Source organism: Nuphar pumila, chromosome 6 (genome assembly GCF_984573655.1).
Source record: "Nuphar pumila chromosome 6, dmNupPumi1.hap1.1, whole genome shotgun sequence".
NCBI classification, from domain to species: Eukaryota; Viridiplantae; Streptophyta; class Magnoliopsida; order Nymphaeales; family Nymphaeaceae; genus Nuphar; species Nuphar pumila.
In genome coordinates this window covers 83,613,179-83,637,095 of record NC_143254.1, presented here as the reverse complement: position 1 = coordinate 83,637,095, position 23,917 = coordinate 83,613,179, and the positions used below count along the sequence as shown (strand labels likewise).

At 37.8% G+C, this 23,917-nt stretch overlaps 1 protein-coding gene across 1 annotated transcript; it reads right to left on the bottom strand.

The window, feature by feature from the left end:
- Positions 1 to 1,115: 1,115 nt before the first annotated feature.
- On the bottom strand, positions 1,116 to 22,855 carry LOC149834989 (ubiquitin receptor RAD23b-like). Its single transcript, XM_090011638.1, has 12 exons — positions 22,287 to 22,855; positions 20,525 to 20,686; positions 14,571 to 14,609; positions 14,401 to 14,471; positions 14,268 to 14,309; positions 12,174 to 12,348; positions 11,940 to 12,092; positions 11,773 to 11,838; positions 8,794 to 8,841; positions 8,602 to 8,711; positions 1,808 to 1,886; positions 1,116 to 1,588 (listed from the first exon to the last, which is right to left on the bottom strand). The coding sequence occupies exons 1-12, from the start codon at positions 22,350 to 22,352 to the stop codon at positions 1,472 to 1,474; spliced, it is 1,128 nt and encodes a 375-aa protein (XP_089867764.1). The 5' UTR covers positions 22,353 to 22,855; the 3' UTR covers positions 1,116 to 1,471.
- Between the last annotated feature and the right edge of the window lie 1,062 nt (positions 22,856 to 23,917).

Sequence of the window (23,917 nt, the reverse complement as noted above, 5' to 3'; positions counted from 1 at the left end):
TGGTCTTCTAGCCTTTTGCTTAAGGTGCCATGGGATGGGGTTGATACCTTTCTCAGTTTTTCCAGCCATTCGCTAGATGGGAATGTCTTTTTCAGGCATTTTTTGATATTTTCTGGCCACCCATCGACTTGTGAATGATTGGGTCACAAAAGACCTAACATCGTTATTTATTTGAATATTTGCAGATTCTCTTAAACTGATCCAAACCTGACCACTAATAGAGGCAGACATCCATAGTAGGACCATAAACAAATTAAATACCAGACAAATCTTGCCTGATTTGAATCAGAATGTAAGATGAAACCCGGATCCAAAATATATGGTGATATTGGATCAGGTAAAAGATGACACATTTCGGTCTTTACATGCAAAATCTACATACAGATTGGGCTAGATCTCAATCCAAATATATAGTACCAATCAGATATGAAAATATGCAATACGTTTTTGGAGCTTACTTTAACAAACCATATCCAGAAATAAAGCATCAGATTTGGGTCAGAAGATTGACAAACCCAACAAAATTGCACCCTTAATCCATACCACGTACCAAGCCTCTTTCAGTTGACTTAGATCAATACCTAAACCATAACATCCCTAACTTTTGCAATGAAACAAAGAGGGCTTAATGTTGCTCACTAGCAATTGACAAGAAACGAAGCTTGGTAGCCAGTAGGCAAATCTGACAGAGCATATTACTGCAAGGGTAGTGTTTGGCTTTAGAGAATCAGGTAGAATTGGATTCCGTTTCCACTAAATTCCTATTTGTGGCTGGAAAATTGCCACAAGGTTCATTTGCGTTAGGTGGAATCTAGTTCCGATAGAAAGAAATCTCCTGAATCCAAACACTGCACAACCCAACAAACAATATGCCCAATCCCACATCCATAGTACTTGTTGACCAATGCCATTATTTTCTCTAAACCACCAAATCACAACAAACACATCCGGCAAGCGATTAAAGGCAAACAAACAAAACCAACTGTAGTATGAAGGCTTATAATCTTTTTACAAGTGTGAATATATGTAGGGGGCTGTTCATGTGATGGAAATGCTCATCTTAAAGGAAACAACGAGATTTAATCAGAGGGGTTGCAAAAGAGATGCAAAAGTTGTTCAGTACATCAAGATCTAGACCAAAGTATTATTAGTGGAATTCTATTTAATCAATGAAAGATTTTCATAAATGATTTCATATGTGAGACCAAACAAGGACACTAAGAAACGAAATAACAGATTGATTTGGATCCTTGGCAGTTCCTCAAACAAGGCTGATCTCTGCATCTTGAAAAAGAAAAAAATATATAGAAAGAAACCCTTTATGGAAAACAAACCAAAAACAGTTGAAAAGTAGAGATCACGATTCCCATTCAACTGCAAGTTGACCGTTAGAGACTTCTTTTACCAGTTTCCCGAATGAACTGATACCATACAGTTGGGAGGCAAACAAGGTCATCATCTGCTCTACTGGTCAATCCTCATAGTCACCAGCATTTTCTAACAAATAGTTCACAGCAAGCTCTTCATTCTTGTCACATGCCAAGAAAGCCTCAATCACAAGTGCCCTATCGAACCCCATAGCTTCAAGCTGAACAGAATTTAGCACCAATTTCAGAAAAGCTAGGTAGACCATGAAATCAATGCTTAAAAGGTAGGTACTAAAGAACCAGACTCAGAAGATGCTCAATAGGTGATCCAAGCCAAGCCTTGGGTAGGAGGAACTTGGGGTGTGACACAATCTACCCAAATCTTTTTTCCAAGGCTTAGCACAGGTCCCTTTGTTTAAAATTTTGCACGAAACACTCACTCGTTCAATAGCCGCCCGCTCCTCTGGTGTAACACTGATAGATTGGGGCATGTCCTGCTCGATCTGTCCAAATATATCCCTGAAATAAATACCAAACGTTAGTAGGTACAGTTTCTGGTTTTGCATCACCTGGAGTCTAAGCACATCAGCCAATTCAATAATGGCAGCTAGTGTTTAAAATGAAATAGCTAATATATCAAAAACAAGTTTGGTATGAAAGCTCCAGCCATTAGGTAACTCAAAATGAATGATTTTGACATAAAATGTCAAAAACAAGTTTGGTATGAAAGCTCCAGCCATTAAGTAAATAAAAAATAATGATTTTGACATAAATTCACATTCTTGTGACAAAATGTGACAAATTTTACCTTCGTGGAAACAAAATTGAAAATAAAATAGCAAGCAAATGAAAAAAGACAGGAAATATGAAAAATAATGGAAGCATTTGACATAACCAACAGAATGGCAAATTGAAAATTGAAACAAAGAACAGAAAGAACACAACACAATACTATTTTGACAAAATGGTCATTTCAACACCTGTGAATCATGATCTTCCTCTTTTATTCTTCCAGACTGGTCGAGTATATACCAACGTTAATTTATTGCCAGATTTAAAGAGAAGGCTTGGAGACAATCAGTACAAATGCGAATAAATAATTAATGAAAATAACTGGAAGGATCCATTTTTCAAGAAGATACCACATGATATAGAGAGCTCTAAAGGAGATCAAAAACATCAGCCGCATCCTATAGTAAAAAGCTACGGAAGGTATTGGACAAAAAGCCAAAATCAACGTTAAAGAAGAAAATAAAAACAAGATATGGCTGTTAGAGTTCTCAAATATGGAACCCTCACAGCCAGAGAATCACATTTACAAAAATCAAACATACAAAGCACCAATCAATAACTTTATGCAGGGACATGATAAAGTATAGACTATGCCCCTCATTGCGAAGACCAAATTAGGCAGTATTCTGAAAGATTGAATGTACAAATTACTCTTTCAATCTTTGGAAAATGTGATGGTTACACAAAACATCTGGCACATGCTGTTGTTTGTATGGAGCTATACTATCAAACTTACCTACAAATAGGAATCTCAGACATCACAAAGAAAGAACCAGAGTTACCGGAAGCACACATGCATAAGGGGAAGCACGCTTCCCTGAGATGCGCTTCCGAAACGCACAGGGAAGCGCACGTAAAAAAGAAGAAACACGTCCCCCTTTAAAGGGAGACGCGTCCCCCTTTCATGGGGTACATGTTTCCCTTTCATGGGGTATGTGTTTCCCTTTAAAGGGGGAGGCATCCCCCTGAAAGGGGGACACATTTACGGAATGTCTTTTTTACCCTTTTCAAAAACGAAATTAACGTGGAAAACAAGAAACTAAAAAAATTTCTAAATAAGGGCAAAACGAACATTTCAAAAAAAATCGTGAAAACTTAATAACGAAGGCTTAGGGTTTTGTTTTTCACCCGACTCCTCCCTCTCTCTCTCTCGTTTTCGGCCACCAACGATCGACGACCTCCGACGATCAGCGACCTCCGACGATCTGCGACCTCTGATGATCGAAGACCTCCGACGACCGGCGACCTCCTCCTTTGTTGACATCCGACGACCTCCTCGAGTGACGTTGGCAATGTCTCTGTTCAGGTATGTTCTCCTCTCTCATCCACTGACGTCCGACGACCTCTCTCTTTCGATTCACTCTCCTCTCTCATCCACTATTCGCTCCATCCACGTGTAATCAGCGAGCGCAGTTACCATAGATATGTTGGTACACCCCCTGTGATACAGGCTTTAGACTCGAATGATCAAGACCGTTTCCTTGTATAGACTCGAATAGGGGCTATCGCCCCCTTGTATAAGAATAGTTGTGGGTACACCCCCTGTGATACGGGCGGAACACTGACTGTCTTTGCTTATTCAGGTATTAATTTTCTGATTTGGGTTTTAGATGAACATAAAAAGATCTAATTTCTTTTAAGAACTTTTGCTGAGATTTTAATTCTGTTTAAATTAGATATGTTTGTTTAAATGTTGATCTGCTTGTTTCTTGTATTAGGTTCACGAATGATCAAGATCATCTCTGTTTGAAATAAATTGATTGATGTTATAGATTTTTAATATGCATCCTTCTATAATGGGTTCACAGTTTCACACTGATTGTAGTTAAATCGATTGATCGATGCTTGTGTTCCGATGTTTATTACATACATGTTTTCAAGAATCATATATATAACCTTATGGGTTTTATACACAAATTTTGCTATATGCATTGAGTCTTGGACTCTTGGCTGATTCATGTACGGATTCGTTAAATTTGATTTGATGGTCATTAAACCAAAATTTCTGATAAGAATAAATAGAACTATAGTCTGCAATTCTTTTTAGATTGGATTTATCCAGCTTCTACCTATTTGTGATTTCCTGGTTTAAATTAAATCTGTGGTGTTTCAACTGTCATGTTTGTTTGAGATTTAGTTTAATTAAACTTGAATTTTAAGGCTTGATGCTTTCCTCTGTATTCATTACGGGTGTTAATGCTATTAGAAAAAGGAAATCTGATTGGTTTCAAAGTTCTGAAATTTAGATTGTGATTGTGAAGCTGTGTGTGATACATATTGTCTGGATTATTTTAAGAAATGAGCATGATTAGTTTATGTGCGTTGACACTGAAGTTGTTTAGTAAACCCCACGGTATTTTACGGGAATTCGATTGCAAGGGACGTTCATGGTTTACTTTGGGTCTCTTTTTTTCCCTTTTGTTTCTGCATTCCACTCTCCATCTTTTGGAGTTAATAATAGTTTTTTAAAGTGTTTTAAAATGATTCTTATACTTTTATGATGCATGTAGATTTACCTGTTCTTTGCTTCATTAATGACCATCACAAGCTATGATCACGATAATTATGATGACGATAATGATTCTTTGTACAATTTGGAGCATGAATCGTCTAGTGGTGTTGGGAAGGACAATGCAAGAAAGGGCAAGACCAAGAGGTCTTCTGATTGTCCATATCAGTTTGAGGACAGAAATGAAAATTATTTTGATGAGGAAGATAAAGAAGAATATGACTTGGATGATTACTATTCTGAAGATGACCAAGATGATGAACCACCTAGCATGCATAGAACAACAGTGTTATGGCGCCATATATTGAAACAAAAGAAGAGTGGGCAAGGAAAGCAAGGTGGAAACCAGGTTTTTATGCGCAGGCACTGCAAAAATATTTATCATGGGTCATATACTCGAGTTTTTGCACATCTCATGGGATCTTCAAAGGGGCAAAGTGTTGGGATTGCCTTTTGCCCTGTACTTGCAAAAAATGCAGAATTGGCAAAAAAAATAAGAGGCAAGTTTGCAAAGTGGAGGTTTCATCAAGTGCATTTAAGTTGAGGAGATCAAGAATTGATAATCCGAAGAAGCCTATTAGTATGACTACATCATCTAGTGGAAGCCGAAAAATAGTTGATATTTGTGATACCTTTAAAAAGGTAGAAAGAGATGATGTAGATCACAAAATTATCAGATTTTTGTGTGCAAATGACATACCTTTCAATGTGCTTCGATCACCATATTGGGAAGAGATGATATCTGCAGTTAGTAAAGTGCCTAAATATAAACCCCCATCATATGAAAAAGCGCGAACAACGTTGCTTGACAGTGAGAAAGAGTGCGTTCACAGAGAGTTAAATGAATTTCGAGAAAAGTTCGAAGAGTTTGGAGTTTCCATTGTCTCAGACGGTTGGACAAATATCAAGAACAAACACTTGATAAATATACTTGCCTCAATCTGTTTTGGCTCGATGTTCTTATATACAAGCGATTTTTTCTAATGTGCAACAGTCAGCTGCAAACATTGCCGAGTTTTTGAAGACGAGATTTAGACTTGTGGGGCCTTCTAATGTAATGCAAGTGATTACAGACAATGCAGCAAATTGCAAGTTAGCAGGTGAAGAATTAAAACAAACATATAAGTATATTTTTTGGTCACCTTGTGTTGTGCATACACTTAATTTGATCTTTAAGGATTTGGCACATGAGTTTCATTGGTTGGGAGAAACATATTTGCAGAGTAAAGAAATTGTGAAGTATATTACAAATCATTCAAAGGCACTAGCAATCTTTAGAAGCAATGAAAAATCAAAGTTAATAAAGATTGCAAAAACAAGGTTTGCTTCACATTATACTACTTTGAAGCGCTTGCTTGATGTGAGGGAGAGCTTGAGGCTCACATTAATTTCAGATAGATGGAAAGAGTGGAAGCAGTCATGCACGGATGAAACCATGAAAAAAAGGGTTGTTACAACAGAAACAACTGTTCTTGACGAAGAATATTAGGATTATGTACGTTTAGCATTATTGATTATAAAACCCATATATAAGATGATTAAATTTTGTGATCAGGAAGGCCCTATAATTGGTGAAGTGTATGAAGGCATGAACAACATGTTGGGAGAAATCAAAGACAATCTAAAAGGACAACCAGATTTGTATGAAAAGATTCATAAGATTGTCTCAAATAGATGGGATAGAATGAATGTGCCTCTCCATAGTCTAGCCCACATGCTTACTCCACAATATTATGAGTCAGAGTATCTCAAGATCTCAGCAGCAGGAGGGGTCAAACGAGTTTCTCCTGGTAGAAATTTTATTCTATCTATTTAATAAAGTTTAAAGTTTAATTATTTAATTATTTCATTTGCATTTTCTTGTTATAGTTATTAAAAAAAAAATTGCAGAAAAGGATAATGATACCTTAGACGGTGCAATGCTCGCGCTTGAAGTGATATCTGTTGGAAATGAAGAGCTATCTACACTTTATAGGTCACAACTTATGGCTTTTGCATCAAGAAGTGAAAGATTTAACCAAAATGCAACAAGAATAGATGCACTGAATCCTACAATGTTGGTGCTTAATTGGTGGCGTTTTTATGGTGGTGATACACCTGAGTTGAGAGCATTAGCCATTAAGGTTTTATCTCAACTATTAGCACATCTTCTGCAGAAAGAGTGTGGAGCACCTATAGTTATATTCACAATGTTAAATGAAATAGGCTCAATGAAGATCGTGCTGATACCTTAGTGTATATTCATTTCAATCTTCGATTGATTGACAGGTATGATTAAATTATATTGTACTTTTGTTTTGGTATTTTTTTTCTCTTTTTCTATCATTGATTATTTATTACCATTCATATTTTATATTCTTGTTATAAAAAGGTACAACAATCGCTATAAAGAAGGACCTAGTCGAAAATGGGATATCAATCCAGAACTTCCTATTGTAGAAGAAAATACGTTGAGATTAGAGGACATGCGTTGAAGAGATTTGGATGATAGTGCACAACAAGCAAGCACTATTTCCAAATCCAAACCCAAAGATGCACAAACAAGAGCTCCATTACCTCAAATAATCATACGTACAAATGAAGTTGAAAATGATATAAATCAATCCAACAGAGCTAATAGAACTGCAGATATACAAGAGCGACCATCAGTTCCTCAAGGTCGGATTGATCGTTTCTTTAGCAGGAGACCTAGGCAAAGTATGTTGATATTGTGTTTTTTATATTTTAAATTATGATTTTTGAACATTTTAATTTTTTAACGTATTCATTATAAGAAAAAAATGAAGGAGCAGAAGACATGGTCGTGGAGGACAAGAAACACGTGATGATGCAGAAAGTTCGCGATCTATTGCTGACTTGAAGGAAAAGAAAAAGATGACAAATTAATGAACTCTTGAATTATTAATTATTTTTTTGATGATGTAGTTGGAGTAGTCAAACTTAAAAACTTTTATGTTACTTTTTTGTCATGGTCTTGTAATATCTTGTTGGTAAACTGTAGTTTTATTTTGAATCTTGCATGATGAAGTGAAGTAGCGGATTATGTTAATTTTAAGTTTAGAGTTTAGAACTTTGTAGCTTATAATTTACAGTTTAGAAATTTATAGCTTAAAAATTTAACTATATCTCTATGTAATCTTTGAGTTTATTGATTTTTCATTTTCTATGTTGTAGAGATGACAAGATTTACAACAATCACAACATCAAATAACAAGTCATTTGATTCTTTCATTGAAAAAGGTACACTTTTTAATCAAATTTAATTATTTTCTTAATGCATTATTTAGTGCTTGCATACATTTGTTAAATGGTTGCAACAAGAATGCGAATTATGATCTTCTCTTAATGTATGATTTTTTAAATGTTTGACAGTTGCAATATGATACATTTGTTAGATAATTACAACTTATATTATTTATTGTTTTAGATACATGTTTTATTTTGTTAATCATGACATAAATCTTATTTTTTGATCAAATAAAAATATATAATATTATAATTACATTTTCGCTACCCTTTCGATTCTTATTCGCTTCTCACTCGAATCCTATGTCGCTTCTGAGACGCTTCCTGATTCGCTCATAAGTCGTCCCGCGCTTCCCGCTTCCTAAAATTTTAGGAGTGTCTCGCTTCCCGCTTCCGCTTCCCGTATCGCTTCCCGTATCGCTTCCCGCTCCCGCTTCCTCGACTGGTAACTCTGGAAAGAATCTTCCAAAGTTTGAATATTCCATACCCTTTTCAGAAAACATAAGGGCCTTTTGAACGGATGGTCTATCATAACACAAACTGTAGATATGTACCTCCAAGCAAAACGAGAACGTAGACATAAATCATGATACGTGAACAGAGACATTAACCATTGCCAATGCCAGATAACCAAAATTCATATTACATCATAAATTACAGCAAACAATATGTGCATGAGATTCTCACCCTTCAGATCCTTCTAGAGGTTCATTAATCAGTTGAAGGAATTCTGCTTGGTGTTCCTGAATCAGTCTTAGGAGCTGAGGATTCTGTTTGCTTAACTCCTGAAGCATGGGCTGCAAGCGCACTAACAATTTAGAAATTGATATGTACATGTCAAGAAATTGAAATGTTAAAGTTGTGACAAAGAATGCATACCTGTAGTATCTGAGGATTTGCCTGGACCATCGATCGTAAAGCTAAGAACTGGAAGAAAGCAAACAAAGGTTTATATTAACTTCCAAGCATCCATCAAACAAAAACATATCAATGTATCATAGATAGTCATGCATAAGTTACTAAATACCATCTGAAATAGCACCAAATAATTATTAATTATTAAGATTTGATATGACAAGTGGGACATGTCTAACTCTTGGTACCGGTGTTGACATGGGGGTGGGTACCAGACGCAATGCAAGTACACCGTGGGTCGGGTCCCACACTGCTCCAGGTCAGGTCCGACCCTAACCCAAACCATTTTTTTTGTTTGATGTCGATGAAAGGTAGGGAGGAAGAAGAAAAAGGAGGAAGAAGAAGAAAAAGAAAAAGAAAGAGGAGAAGGAAGAAGAAAAAAAGAAAGAGAAGGAAGAAGGGGAAGAGGAAGATGAGAAGGAGAAGGAGAAGAAGGAAGAAGATGAAAAAGGAAGAGGAGGAAGAAGAAGAAAAAAAAAGAGGAAAAGGAAGAAGTCGAAAGTGGAAGAGGAAGAAAAAGTAGAAGAGGAGAGAGAGAGAGAGAGTACCAGAACCTTCTTCCAATCTGCCCAAGAGAGAGAGAGGGGTGGTGGGGCTGGGTCATCACTTGGCTCCAACTTCGTCGTCTTCGTCTTCTCGTTCTTTTTCGTGGAGAGAGGTTACAAAATACCCCTTTCCCTTTTATATTAAATTTTTCATTCCCCCTCCCCTATTTTTTCAAAAAATACATTTACATTTTTTTTACTTTTAATATAAACCTTAATATGGATCCGCATATGATCCAGACCCAAACTTTTACCTCTCTCTCTCTCTCTCTCTATATATATATATATATATATAGTTGTGCCCCCATACCCTCATTTTTTTAAATTGTAGTGTTGTACCCTCCGTACCCATACCCATACCCAAGTGACATAGTTTCAAACAAAATTGTGCCCATATTTGTGTCATGTTGCTATGGACAGACCATTGGTCAATGACCATCATATTGATGTTTAACCCAATGTTGTACGTATTGTACTGTATCGTATGATACGATATGCACTCGTATCATGATATGAGTGTGTATCGTACGATACAAGGTGTACAATACAATATAGAGGCGACACACTTAAAAATGGCTGAATCATAATTTTTTAGTTTTGGGTTTTAAAGATCTCTTGAGGGTTGACTCCCTCATTTGTGTAGAAACCATTAGAGAGGTATCTACACACCCTAGGACTCGTGAGAATGATTTGAAAGCCGATTCATGCGCAAGAGAGAGGGCTTTTGCGGTTTATTAAAGTAAAAGTGCATTTTCACCATTTTTTCACTCACACCCTAATCTACACACCCTAGGACTCGTGAGAATGATTTGGAAACCGATTCATGCGCAAGAGAGAGGGCTTTTGCGGTTTATTAAAGTAAAAATGCATTTTCACCATTTTTTCACTCAAAGAAGTAGGTTAAAGTAAAGAATCTCTATTATGAGTAAAATTACAAAGCTACCCTCCAAAAAATTTCTACCTCAGTGAAGATTAGAGATTTATATCAAGGTAGAAATCAAGCTCCATACTCCTCCAACAAAGATGGCATCAAATGTTCGGACATGACAACGGGACACTCAATTAATGAGTGAAAACCGATTAAAAATCGAGTGCAACTATTGCCACAATATTTTTTTATGTAATATGAAAGTATGAGTCTTGCGACATGTTCTTAATTGCAAGATATTTAATATTTTGCATTGTTCTTGTAAGATAGTTGATGTTTGATGATGTCTTATGCATCTCATAGAGACATAAATGCTTCATATGTGATTTTATGGTTGCATTTTGATTTTGTGCATTTCATCATTGTTTCATGTGTTATGATTTTTAGAAATTTTGCTATTTTTTAGATTTTTTAGATTTTTTTTTAATTTTTTTTTCAAATTTTACGATTTTTCACGATACGATACATATCTTGTTTTGGGCCCGACCAATACGATACTTACAACCTTGGTCTACCCCCCCCCCCCCCCCCCCAAAAAAAAGGTCTTATCCATGTGGATTAACCACAACAACACAGCAGTTACATAGAGACACTAGCCTTAGTTCCACAAATCTGTTTGAGGACATTATGCCTACTCTTATCCCCACCAGAGCTGCCCAACCACTGAATATCCTCATCCTAAGTAACAAACTACAACAGAGATTATTCACAAATATTTGGAGGCAAATTTTATGACCTAAAGCACTCCATGGTTGAGACACTTTCTGGCTAGTTTTCCTTTCACATTTGTAGCTTCCAATTCCTGTCACCTTCAATTATTCATCATCCCTTTTCCATTACACTATTATACAAATGTTACTTCTTGAAAGTATTTGTGTGTGCTATACGAAGTATTTTTATAGGTGTTCTTCCCCTTTTCACCATTTTTATTATAATTCAATGGTACTCTTTATTTGTTTGGGTAAATTTCTCTCTATTGCTCATTGTTGTTCATCATGACGCAAGTTGAGGGAAAATTAAAGTGCAAAGATGGTACCGTTGACTGAGTTTTCCACATTAGAATGCACATCCATGGAATATAGTCAATATCCCTGTAAGTGATAACTAAGTTGGGAGAATTTGGATGTATAAAACAAAAAAACTCGTTCAAATGGATGATCATAGAGATACAATACTAAAACTGTGTCCAAAAGTTACATTAAGTGTATACCACAAATCATATTGTTCTGTTACCAATAACAGCGACATTCAGCACATTCTAACTTTACTGCATACTATGCAATAGCCACCGAATAGACCAATTCTAGACCAAGAGAATGGCAAATTACTGCTGAACTATAATCCAGTTCCATGATTAGTATCTCACTTTCAGATTTTCCTTTATACTAAGACAACATAAAACGAGTAAGACAAATTTGCAAATTATACAATACTGGAACAATAGGATAGATCCAAGCAATTTGAGCACACCTGTGGGTTATTCCGAAGGAAATCAAGAGAGCCACCTCCAGCCCCAGCTCCAACACTGGGAACTCCCTGCATAAACATCATAGGACCTTAATAAACATCATAGGACCTTAGACAACAAAAAGCAAAAATCTTAAGCACATGGAAGGAGGACCGTAGCAGAATTAGACCTGTGGAAACAAGTTCAATGGAGAAGCATTGGGTCCTCCATAGAGGGGGGCAGTTCCTGCTAAGTCTGCATCTGTGGCAGCAGGTGCTTGACTTGGTGCCTGGCTTGAAGGACGAGCCACAGGAACAGCAACTTCTGCAGTGGCTGGAATACCCTGCAAAATAGCAACCTGTGTAACTAAGTGAAGAATTGTCAAAAGGAGTTGCTTAAATATCTGATAAACAGTGAATCTTACAGAATATAAATAATCAACAGCTCGTTCAGGATTGTTGTAAGCAGCTCGGAGTGCACGTGTAACAGTTTCCCGGTCCCAGCTGCCTCCACCCATATCAATCAATTGTTGAATGGTTTGCTCAAGATTATTACCAGCAACTAAGTTAGATGCAGCTTGACCATATAGGTCAGCTACCCTGTAATTAATCAGATTTCAAAAAAGTCATTAAACTCAAAGAACATGTGAAAACCAAGTGGTAAAAGTGGATATGAGAACACGTAAGCAAGCGTCAATGCATTCAGAGTTGCTGGTCTAGTAGGTCATTCTGCCCATGCAATCACATGCATGATACATGGAACTGATTGCACTCTTTACAGCAAAACACTCGACACATGATAGAGGTGGGTGTGCCAGGCTTGGAGTCAGGTACACCTTCAAGGACCTGGTCAGAAGTGGGAGGATGTCACACCTGACTGGACCCAGTCTGGTCCTTATTCTGCTCAGGCTCAGGCGCAGGCCAAGGCCCAGGCCCAGTTCTTAGAAGGTCTACTGCTGAAACTGGGGCCACTCAGATATTACATCATGACAGACTCAGGTCAGGCCAGGTTAGGTCCCCTTATGGACACAATCTCTGCCAGGCCTAAGCCTGGGCCTGTCTTCATGTAAAGCCATGCCCAGACCCAGGTTTCGTGCTGGGTACTTAAAAGCCAATCAGTGCCTCGCCTGATGTCCACTCTTATGCTTGACCATATGGGTCAGCCACCCTGTAATTAATCAGATTTCAAAAAAGTCATTAAATTCAAAGAACATGTGAAAACCAAGTGGTAAAAGTGGATATGAGAACACGTAAGCAAGCGTCAATGCATTCAGAGTTGCTGGTCTAGTAGGTCATTCTGCCCATGCAATCACATGCATAATACATGGAACTGATTGCACTCTTTACAGCAAAACACTCGACACATGATAGAGGTGGGCGTGCCAGGCTTGGAGTCAGGTACACCTTCAAGGACCTGGTCAGAAGTGGGAGGATGTCACACCTGACTGGGCCCAGTCTGGTCCTTATTCTGCTCAGGCTCAGGCCCAGGCCCAGTTTTTATAAGGTTTGCTGCTGAAACTGGAGCCACTCAGATATTACATCATGACAGACTCAGGTCAGGCCAGGTTAGGTCCCCTTATGGACACAATCTCTGCCAGGCCTAAGCCTGGGCCTGTCTTCATGTAAAGCCATGCCCAGACCCAGGTTTTGTGCTGGGTACCTAAAAGCCAATCAGTGCCTCGCCTGATGTCCACTCTTATGCATGATCATTGAGCACATACATTTGATGATCTTGATCCTATGTAAACATATGCATCATATAACCAAAAGTACAAAGCCAGTTGAACAAAACAAAGCAGACTCCGGGCAAAAACAAGTAACAACAAAAAGGAAAACAGAAGGTGAGATGTGTGGAGTTAATGCAACATCACATGGATTCCTAAGATCTTGGAGATTTCTCACAGTTTCTGTATCGAGGCAATCAGCATATGTTATTAAAAAGGGAATCATCCAAAATTGCCTGAGTGGCGGACCCTTCAAGGATATACTGAAGTAGAAATCACTGTGCAACTTCTCTCTTATCATGCTCATATTGATACAGGACAATGCATTGGAATATCAGCATGATACATCTAAGCCAATGTCAGATTTATTCTAGCGTATACCGAAGAACAAATCTTTGTGCAACTTGTGTGTCTCTCTTTCATCATGTTCATTATATACAGGATAATGCAATGGCAGATGAACATATATAATATAAGCCAATGCCAGATTTTTAGTGGAGATGTATTCATGCAAAACTATTCTGGTTCACAGTCCAATAACCAATGTGTGTATGTCATTAGAGTAAGATTGCTACATTTATGCAATTCCGGTAGATGAGGTGCTGTTGGTGAATGAAGCACTTAAATCTGTTGATTAAGATGAGTAAACAAATGTTTCAAACTCACGATGAGCAACTAACAGAGTAAGTTCACATTCAAATGACACCAATAGTTTGGAACATTATTGATAAATTATTTGAAAGCAATAACCATATAAGAAAAATAACTGCTAGCATAAAAGGATAAAACTCATACTCAGCTGCCTTATCAGAAGCTGCTGCTGTACTCACATGGGTCCTGTCACAATGACATCAGAATATAAGCAAGAAATTTAAAATCGAAACCATATGGTATCATCAATTTAAGACATGCAAGGCTAGGGATATACGTTGCTTGTGGAGGAGCCTGCAGCTCGGGCACTGGAGAGGCAGCAGGAGGAACAGGATTTGTTGTCGAAGGCTGTTTAATTTAAACAAAAATTTAAAAGGACGAAAATCACAATCCTAAAATTGACAGAACACCAGTGGAACCAATGGGCAGAGAGACAGCTATAGATACCTGAGCAGATGAGCTTCCCCCTTGTGCAGAAGATTTGCTCTGCAATAAAAAGAAAAATAGTAAAATAAAGCCAAGTTAAAGAAAGCAAAATATGCAGCACAATCCATCAAATTCTAGACCTCAAAATTCCACACAAGCAAAATTGCTAGCACAGACAAATATCAATCAGGTTCAAAACACTATTTCAGAAATTTTGAATATACTATTAGAAACAGATAAAATTTTCAGTAATTAATGCACACTTAAAATGGGGCATCTTGAAATCCCTCACGAGTATCTCAGAATTTGCCAAATGTTAGAACTTTTTTTGGGTGCATAAAATACTTCAATAGAGAGTTATACTGAATCACTGACCACAGAATAATTAAAGATAATGTCCTAGAGAAAGTTCATAGTAGACCAACAAAAAAACATTGACTTCAATTAGCCCAAAATGCATTAATTATAGTCTATAATATGAAGCTGAAGAAACTGGATACTTGACCACAGAATGATGTATGCTTTCGGAAACAAAATATGCTAATGAATTCATAAGGGGAGGGCTAAGCAACATAATGAGAGCTTAAATTTAGAATATACTATACATAATTTTTATTCAAGAGAACATGATGTCTCTTTCTGTTCATTTCTCAATGAATTCCCATTCCAAGTCATACTTGTTCACTTCGAAACAAAATATATAGAAAGAAATCACAGATATATTTAAAATGGCATATGCATGAAACCATAGAAACAAGTAGCTCTTTGCAGTTAACATCATAAGCAAGATCCATCATGCCATATCAGGCCATTACATCACTTTTTTCACATTTATTCCAAATCACTCTCTTTTTGAATAAATTTGTTTTTTCTTCCAAATGAGGAATAAATTATCCACTAGCAATGTTGAATCTGTTTTGCTCAAATATAGGTCATATGTATCAAAGATCATGTCGAGAAATACATTCAAGTTTCACTTTATTTTGCACCTTTAGAATATGAACCATTTCTCTCCACAATTTGCTCAAAGCTGCTCATTGCTAGTGGATACTATGACTTTACATTCATTTTGCACCTTTACATCCCCATGAAAGGGACGTGTTACACTTTCATGATTTTATTTTAGATATCTCTATGGCATTCTTGGCCTTTTTTGGGCTAAACTCTCCAAATGATATATCTTATGACAGATGAAATGTGCTACTGATACCATTTTTCTCTTCATAAATTTTTTGACAAGAACGTTACAAATCACAAAAAAGGAAAGTATGCAATTTTTGTGTGTATTTTGAATCCCTATAAGCATCCTATGCCTAGAAAACCATAACCCTATAACACAATGTAATATCTCTCATCCATATTGCTTAAATGATCAACTAAATCTGCAAACCATGAGCCTCTACTTCACTTCTCACAAGTTCACATGGTATATTTCTCAACTAGGATGAACTTTGGGGAAGGAGGGAAGGAGATATACAAGTCCAGGACATGGGATATTTCTCAACTAAGACAATCCTTGGGACCCAACCAGATATACGTTCTGCCATGGCCTCCAAGCAAATGATTGAGCAAGCAGATCTAGAAGTTGGACTTTTTTTTTAGACTTGCACACCATTCAACGTTGCAAAGTTGTATCATTTTCAGGCTATAATTGATGCAATAGCTATTATAGGAGCTGGTTACAAGATGCCCTCCTATCATGCATTAAGGGGCAAGATTTTAAAGCAAGTTGTTGCAAAAGTGAAGTAGTGGTGTGATGAGTTCAGAGAGTCTTGGAAGACCAGAGTTGCACCATCATGGCAGATGGGTGAACAGACATGTGACAACAAAGTTTGGTAATTTTTTTTTGTTTCTTGTCCTAAAGGTGTTATGTTTTTGAAATAGATTGATATGTTTAATAGGCAAAACGTGGCAGGGGAGTTGTTTGTGATTTTTAAAGATGTGGTGGAGGATGTTAGGCATGAAAATGTGGTCCAATTCATTACTGATAATGCAACAAACTTCAAAGTTGCTGGATTAATACTACAGTAGGAATATAAATGTTTTGTATGGTGCCCATGCACAATGCATTGTATTGATTTCATGCTTGAAGATATTGGTGAGATAGAGGGCATTTCTGAGTGCATTGGGATGCATACAAATGTAACATAATTCATTTATAATCATTCAACCATCCTAAACTTGAAGAGGAGGTTTACCAAGGTTGATACACCATGCATTGACAAGGTTTTCCACGAATGTTTTGAATGTACAAAGCCTTGTTATTCATCAAAATGAATTAAAGTAAATGTTTGCTTAATATGAGTGGCTTGCAATGAGGATTGCACAGAAACTTATTGGGTTGAGATAGTGGAGATAGTCAAGTGCAGTATGTTTTTGATGATGACAATGCTACTCGTAAAAGTGTTAAGAAGAGTGAACACTGACGAGGCTCCAGCTATGCTCTACTTGTATGACGATAAGGACAGAGCAAAAGAACAAATTAGAGAAAATTTTAATAACAAGAAAAAGTATTATATGCCAGTTTGGAAGGTGATTTAAAAGAGATGGAGTCACCAGTTCTATCAAGACATTCATGTTGCTGCCTCTTACTTCAATCCTGCCATCAAATTCTCCCCCACATTCATATATGATAGGGAAATACAAACAGGTGTTCTGAACTTCATTGAGAAAATTAATAAATATCAGTCTCCAAACACATTCATTTGGAGTTAACCGAGTATGAACAAAAGGAGGGGGACTTTGGATGAAGGAACACAATCAAATTGCGTAGCTCATTGCGGCCAGGTATGCATTTGAAATTCAATGTTATTATATTTAATTATGTATTTTTGTGTTGCAAGGATTTTCTCGTGATATATTTTTCTTTCGTTGGTTTAGATCAATGGTGGAATAGGTTTGGTGGACATGCTTCTTCGTTATCTAGGTTTGCACAACGTATATTGAGTCAAAGGTGCAGTGCAAGTAGATGCAAGAGAAATTAGAGTTTTTTTAGCGCATCTAAACAAAGAAAAGCAAAGATTTGAGCACTCTTGATTAAATGGTCTTGTGTTATGTCACATGGGTGCGGGTGCGGGTGCGGGGATTCGGCACTTCCAAAAAACCCGGGTGCGGGGGTGCGGCAGGGGCAAAAATATAATATATATATAAGGGGGTCCGGGGGTTCCCCCGACGCGGGTTTTTTCAAATTTCATTTTATATACACATGCACGATAGCGCACCCATCTCGTCAGGAGAACAGTGAATACTAATAGCCAGCAAGGCTACCACCATCATTATCATTTATTATGGAGAGAGAAAATCCTTTACGAAAAAGAAGGATCAGCAAGGCTACCACCATCGTTATCATTTATTATGGAGAGAGAAAATCCTTTACGAAAAAGAAGGATCAGCAAGGCTACCACCATCATTATCATTTATTATTGAGAGAGAAAATCCTTTACGAAAAAGAAGGATCAGGATTAAAAAGGCAGGAGCAGCAGCAGCTGTCAGCAGAATTTTTTTAAAAAAATTCCGCAGCCCATTTCATAGGGCAATTTTTTTTTAAAAAAAATGGACCTAAATGATCCTGGGTGCGGTCAACGCACCCAGGATCGGGTTGACCGCACCTGGTGCCGCACCCGCGTCGACGCGGGTGCGGCACCCTGCTAGTCGAATCCCTGTGACATAGATCTTGTATTGTCGTCTACAACATGAGATTGAAGTAAAGGTAGCATTAAGATATATGTTAGTGGATCCACTTTAATATAACTTGTATTATAATTAATAAATGAATACAACAACAACTACGCCTTCATCCCAAAACAATTGGGGTCGCAAATTAATATATGAATATTGCAGACGAACACAAAAGAATCGAGAAGACACCAAAGGAGCAACTACGATCCCATCAGTATTGACAACCTAGACATATTAAGTGGGTAGAAGAAGAGTGTGGTGTTTTGGATGATGATAAGGATTGGAGGCAACAAGGGATTGAGATGGAGGCTCAAGTGGATGATGACAACGATTATGATGGCCCAGAGATGAATGTAGATTAAGGAGGAGAAGACAATTCAGAAGAAGATCTATCATTTGAGTATTGTTTTCGTTATGATTGATAGATTAGGATGCTTCTTCTTTTGTTTTGTTTTGTTATGTAATATACAACTTTGATATCAAATATTCATGCTTGTGACTTTTGTTAAATGTTTGTTAGGAGTGATATCAGTATCGTATCCAATGTTTTACTAATACATATTTATATTTAGTTACTCATAATGCATATATTTATGTTTTTTTTCTCTATTGTATTCTATAATTTTTTTGATATTTTTGAGATTTTTCTTTATTTTTTGTAGTTTTCAGATTTTTTGTGGTTTTTAATTCAAGATTTTTCCTGTATCATACGATACGGTACGATATGTTGTCAGTTGCTTGCCTATATGACTCAGGTGACATTTCTGGCTCTTCCCAAGGTTGGGATATATCGTAGCCCCCAATTTTCTTCATCTCCTGTTGTTTTTTCTGCCTTTTCCTCTAAGATTTCTTCAAAAGCTCATGCATCTGCCATTTTACAACATCTAGCATATTCGAAGAACTGCATGTGGTTGCATTTTCCTTGCCTAAATAATGTTTCATCCTTGAAATGCCTCAATGAATCTGCCTCTTACAAAAGTTGCACTGGTTCAACATCCTATTTCCTTCGTAAATTGGTGCATAATGATCCCAGGTCGGGTCTCTTGATGTAGCCATGCTGCAAATACGTTGAATCTAACACCCTAGGGTTCGAATTTGAGGGTTAGAAGGCACAAAAATGTGTGTGTATGATGGAAATAGGTGGATTAGGATAAATTACGCCACTAGGCCTCATATCTAGCAAAAGCCCCAATTTCTAGGGTGGGGGTAAGATGGAAATGGATGAGATTTGAGGGTTAAAAAAAAGGTTAGGTAGGGCAAAATGGGTGAAATTTGAAGCAAACCACACTTCTAGTGCGAAGGCAAACAGATGGCCCCATAAGTGTCGGTCGTCGCTCTTTCGGCATCGGAAAAGTAAAAAAAAAAACTCAACTAGTACGATACAGGGTGTATCATATGATATATATCGTATCGGTATGCTAATCATACCGAATATGATTTACTACTTAAATCATACTGGTTCCCCCATCGATACTACGATATATCGTATTGTACGATACTAACAACACCAATTTAAAATGTTTGATTTGATTCCTTCTCCCCTGTTTTACTTTACACATACCTCGCTACGCCTCAATGCTTTTCACAACATTGATGCCACCTTTTTCACACAAGATGAAAGTATTTTTGAAGTTTGAATTGTAAATGGGCATCGTGTATGGTATATAATAAATGATAATCTATAAATATAAGATGTGAAAACATTGGGATAAAAAATAACAAGTTTCAAAAGGACGCAAAGCATTCATACTAACTCCAATGAAAATAACATCTTAAGCTAGAAAAAATCTAGCACATATCACATAAGGGACATTCAAAACGACCGGTAGAGGAAACTATTCTTTTAGCTAGAAAGGTTAACATCAAAGTTCCTTCACTCCCAACATCAGTTAGCACGTACTCTAAATTCTGACCCACAATGATGCACACAGGAAATATCTGGCTTTGAAAGACCATCCAAACCATGACAGTGCTGGTTTAGTCTTGGCAACTAAAAGGATCTACAAAGCAAAAACAAATATTCCTGAAGGTGACACTTTTCAAACAAGAAACATACAACTGAGGGAAAAAGTGCTTCTCCGATAAAGGTTTTGCCTTTTTCTTTTTCCAATTTTTCCCTTAGATAATGTTCCAATAAGATCATCTGTCCATCAAACTACAACCATACTGAATCTAATCATCCATAGAACAACCAAGAGACCATAGGTACTGATCCTATTTAGAAGAAATAATCTCAAACACAATAAGGGATTCATTGTCATTAGCAACTTTGGAAAACCAAAAAACAAGCTATATACCTTACTGAGCATGACAACAAGAAAGCCATCCTCACTGATTTTATTCTCTTCTAAAGTTGTCTCATCTTTCAAGACCTTTCCATTATGAATCAATAGCTGCTGAGCATATGGAAAGTTGTCTTTTCCTTGTAGCTCTTCAATATGCTTCTTAACAGCAATGACCTATAGGAAACATGCCAGATTAATATCCAATCACAACAAGAGCAAATTATTCAAGACTTACTTCAAAAAAGGCAAGATAACAGATGCATCCACAGGCAAAGGACAATAAGAAAGAATACAAATCAGCTAATCTTGTTTTTTTTGTTAAGAAGATCAGAGAATTCCAGCTTTTATGCATGGAATAAGGCAAGGAAACTAACTGTGACCAATAACATGTTCATCAACATATCTTCTAGACCACCTAGACTATCTTAAAATCATATGCAGTTATCCCAATATCATCAATAAAAAAAACTGTATAACAGAACTGCAAAACATGGTAGCATAAACATACAAGTAATGATACAAAAGATATACATGTCAAGTGTCAACTTTATTTCAACTTATCACCAATGTACTAAGGACTCGTAAATACATATAACGCACGTACACAATGGCTTCAGATAACGGCTGTAATAAGAGTCCAAATAGTGACATGCCATAGGAGGTTAAGAGGTCATAATATAATCCACATAGAGTCTCCTACAATACTAATGGTTAAAAGGCTTTATGCATCTTAATCACCCTAGGTTTATTCAGCCTCTGGTTAGGTACCTAACTTGGAACCAGGGCAATCCCCCACATCCCCAGATTGATTCCAGAAAAGAACATCCTGGAAAAAGGGTTACCCTAGAAAAAGTGGAAAGCAACAAAAGAGACCAGAGTGAGAGTCGCCAAAAATGGGAATGGCTACATGGAGTTGAGGCTAGAGAAAGATGAGCTAGAAACCGAGGATGTTAGCAGCAGAATGTGGCCGTCATTGACGACTTACGAGCCTAATGGTTCAAGGGCCTACCTTTATATATCTTGATCACGGAGGGTTTTTTGGTGCACAGGTAAGGTACTTAACGCAGATAGTGGTGTTGTACACATTACAACATACAGTATACGTACATGTGACTAGCCATCCCTAGTAGTAAAAAACATGGAACATCAAATGCAGCATACAAGCTCCCATGTTTCAAGTGCAAACACACGTCACAATCTATTACGTTTAAATTTCAAAAAGTTACAAGACCATGTGTTCCCACAAGGGTGTTGTTTGGATTCATTGCATTTAGTGGAACTGAAAATCCAGTTCCACCAAATTCCTCATTATGGCATGGAAAATGAGTGAAGGCTCTAGCAGAGTAGGAATCCAATTCCACTGAATTCCCTGAATCCAAACACAGCACAAAGGCTTCACAACTACTTTGAGTTCTTTGTTTCGCAATCGCTGAGGCAATAGAGAAAGAGGAAAAAAAAAGGATTTTCCCAAACAGAGAAGGAATACAAACGATGGAGGCTATATTCAACAAAACCGCATAAAGGCCACATTACAAATACATCACATTTTCCCGTTGCCAATTTGCCCTAATCTTAATCCTCACGCCAAGAGACACAAATGAACCCTAACACCAAAAGTGCCGCTACCAATCTACAAGCCCGCACCCACCAAACAGGATACCATGATTATTCACACAGAAAAAGGAAAAAAAGGAAATAGAGGAAAGTAAATCCCCACAAAACGGAACCCAAAGAAAACACGAACTTGCGCAAAAGGGGGGAGGAAGCCACTCACCGTGTCGTTGGGCTGAACCTTAATCTCGAAATGGCTCCCCTTTAACGTCTTCACCGTCAACTTCATCGTGACCGCCGGAAAACCACCAAACCGACGGCCTGACGAACGAACCGACTCCTCAGAAACTTGACTCCGGACGAATTACGGAACCAACAAATTAGGGTTCGCTTCCGATTCCCACCACAACCAGAGCGGTAACACCGAAACCCTAATGAGGAAGAGGACGGAAGGACGAAGAACGAAAGAACCCTTCAAGAGAGAGAGAGACTATTTCTTCTTTATGAACTGTGGGCCCCACCCCTACCGCGGACAGCTAGCCAGAGGCAAGGTCGACGTACTTTACGAATGATAATTGATCCGCAGTAGTTCTTGCTTTCAAATTGCAAATACGGGTCGTGAAACAAGGGTGCAATTCCATAGGAATGTGCGCCAACCTTCCGATGTGACAGTTGGGTTGGTACTATTGGGTCAAAAAATTCACATGTCCTAACAATGAGGGGGTCAAGCGCACTTGTGTTTGTTTGTGTCCCCCCATGATAATCATCCTCTCATTCTCATTTCGCCCCCAATCATCATGCCCAACTAAATAACTAAATATGAGGGCTCATGTGTGATTCGAAATCACCCTAGATCTTAAAATTTGGAATCTCACAAATAAGTTTTGTGATTTTAAATCACATGATTTCAAATGTTTTCTTGCAATTTACATTTTACAGTTGTGCTTAGAGTATGTTTTGGTTTTGTTGAGTCTGATGTAAGTTGCTTGGTTTAGGTGAATCAATACCGCGAAGGGGCATCCTGTATACTTGAACTGTAATAGCCTGCAGACAAAATTATGAATAAAGTAAATGCGTTGAGCTTTCTTTTGTTCACTCTCGTTGTGATTGCTTCTTGTGATTGCAATTTCTCTCTCTCTATTCTCTCTTACTCTCTTGCACTCTGATTATAAGCTTCCGCGATCAGCAAGCGAGCTGACGAGTAGGCTTGCGGCGATGAGGAAGGATTGTCGTGCCGCGCTGGCTCATTGAAGGAAATAGGCTCATGACAAGTGGTACCAGAGCTCGTTCTCGTGCAGGAGAAGGGACTCCGGAATCGTTGTCGAAAGACACGCCGACAGGCTGCGATTTGTGAGCAAGACATTGTGGCGTCTTATCAAAACTTGCACAACACCAAAGGCAAGGCAGTTGCCGAAGCTGAAGAGATGGGTTCACCTCGGGGCCAAGAAGAGTTGGCTCCAACTATTAACAAGTTAGTGGAAGAAGTGACTTCACATGAGGAAGCGATTTCACGTGCATGTGAATCATTCAATGGGCTGAATGATGTGGTGGCGAGCCTGCAAGAGCAGGTAACCTTATTAATAGGGCAGGTCACTTCGTTGACGACTACAGTGACCGACTTGCAGACTGAAGTAGGGGAGCTTCAGTTGAAGAACCGTACGTTGCAGCAGACGGTGACCCTAAATGGCGGAAATGGTGAGAGGCTATCAAGGATTGATGTGCCAAGACCCGCAAAATTCAATGGTTCTCATGACAGCAAGGCCATTGAAAACTTCTTGTTCTAAGTAGAAGACTACTTGGATATCCAGAATGTGACCCTTGAAGATCTGAGGATTAAGGTTGCAGCGGCCTTAC

Coding starts and splice junctions, on each gene's coding strand:
- LOC149834989 (XM_090011638.1), bottom strand. CDS start 22,352: ATGAAGTTGACGGTGAAGACGTTAAAGGGGAGCCATTTCGAGATTAAG. Junction 14,610..20,524: donor TTGTTGTCATGCTCAGTAAG/GTATATAGCTTG, acceptor TTTTTATTGCAG/AGCAAATCTTCTGCACAAGG. Junction 12,349..14,267: donor GCTTCTGATAAGGCAGCTGA/GTATGAGTTTTA, acceptor GATTAATTACAG/GGTAGCTGACCTATATGGTC.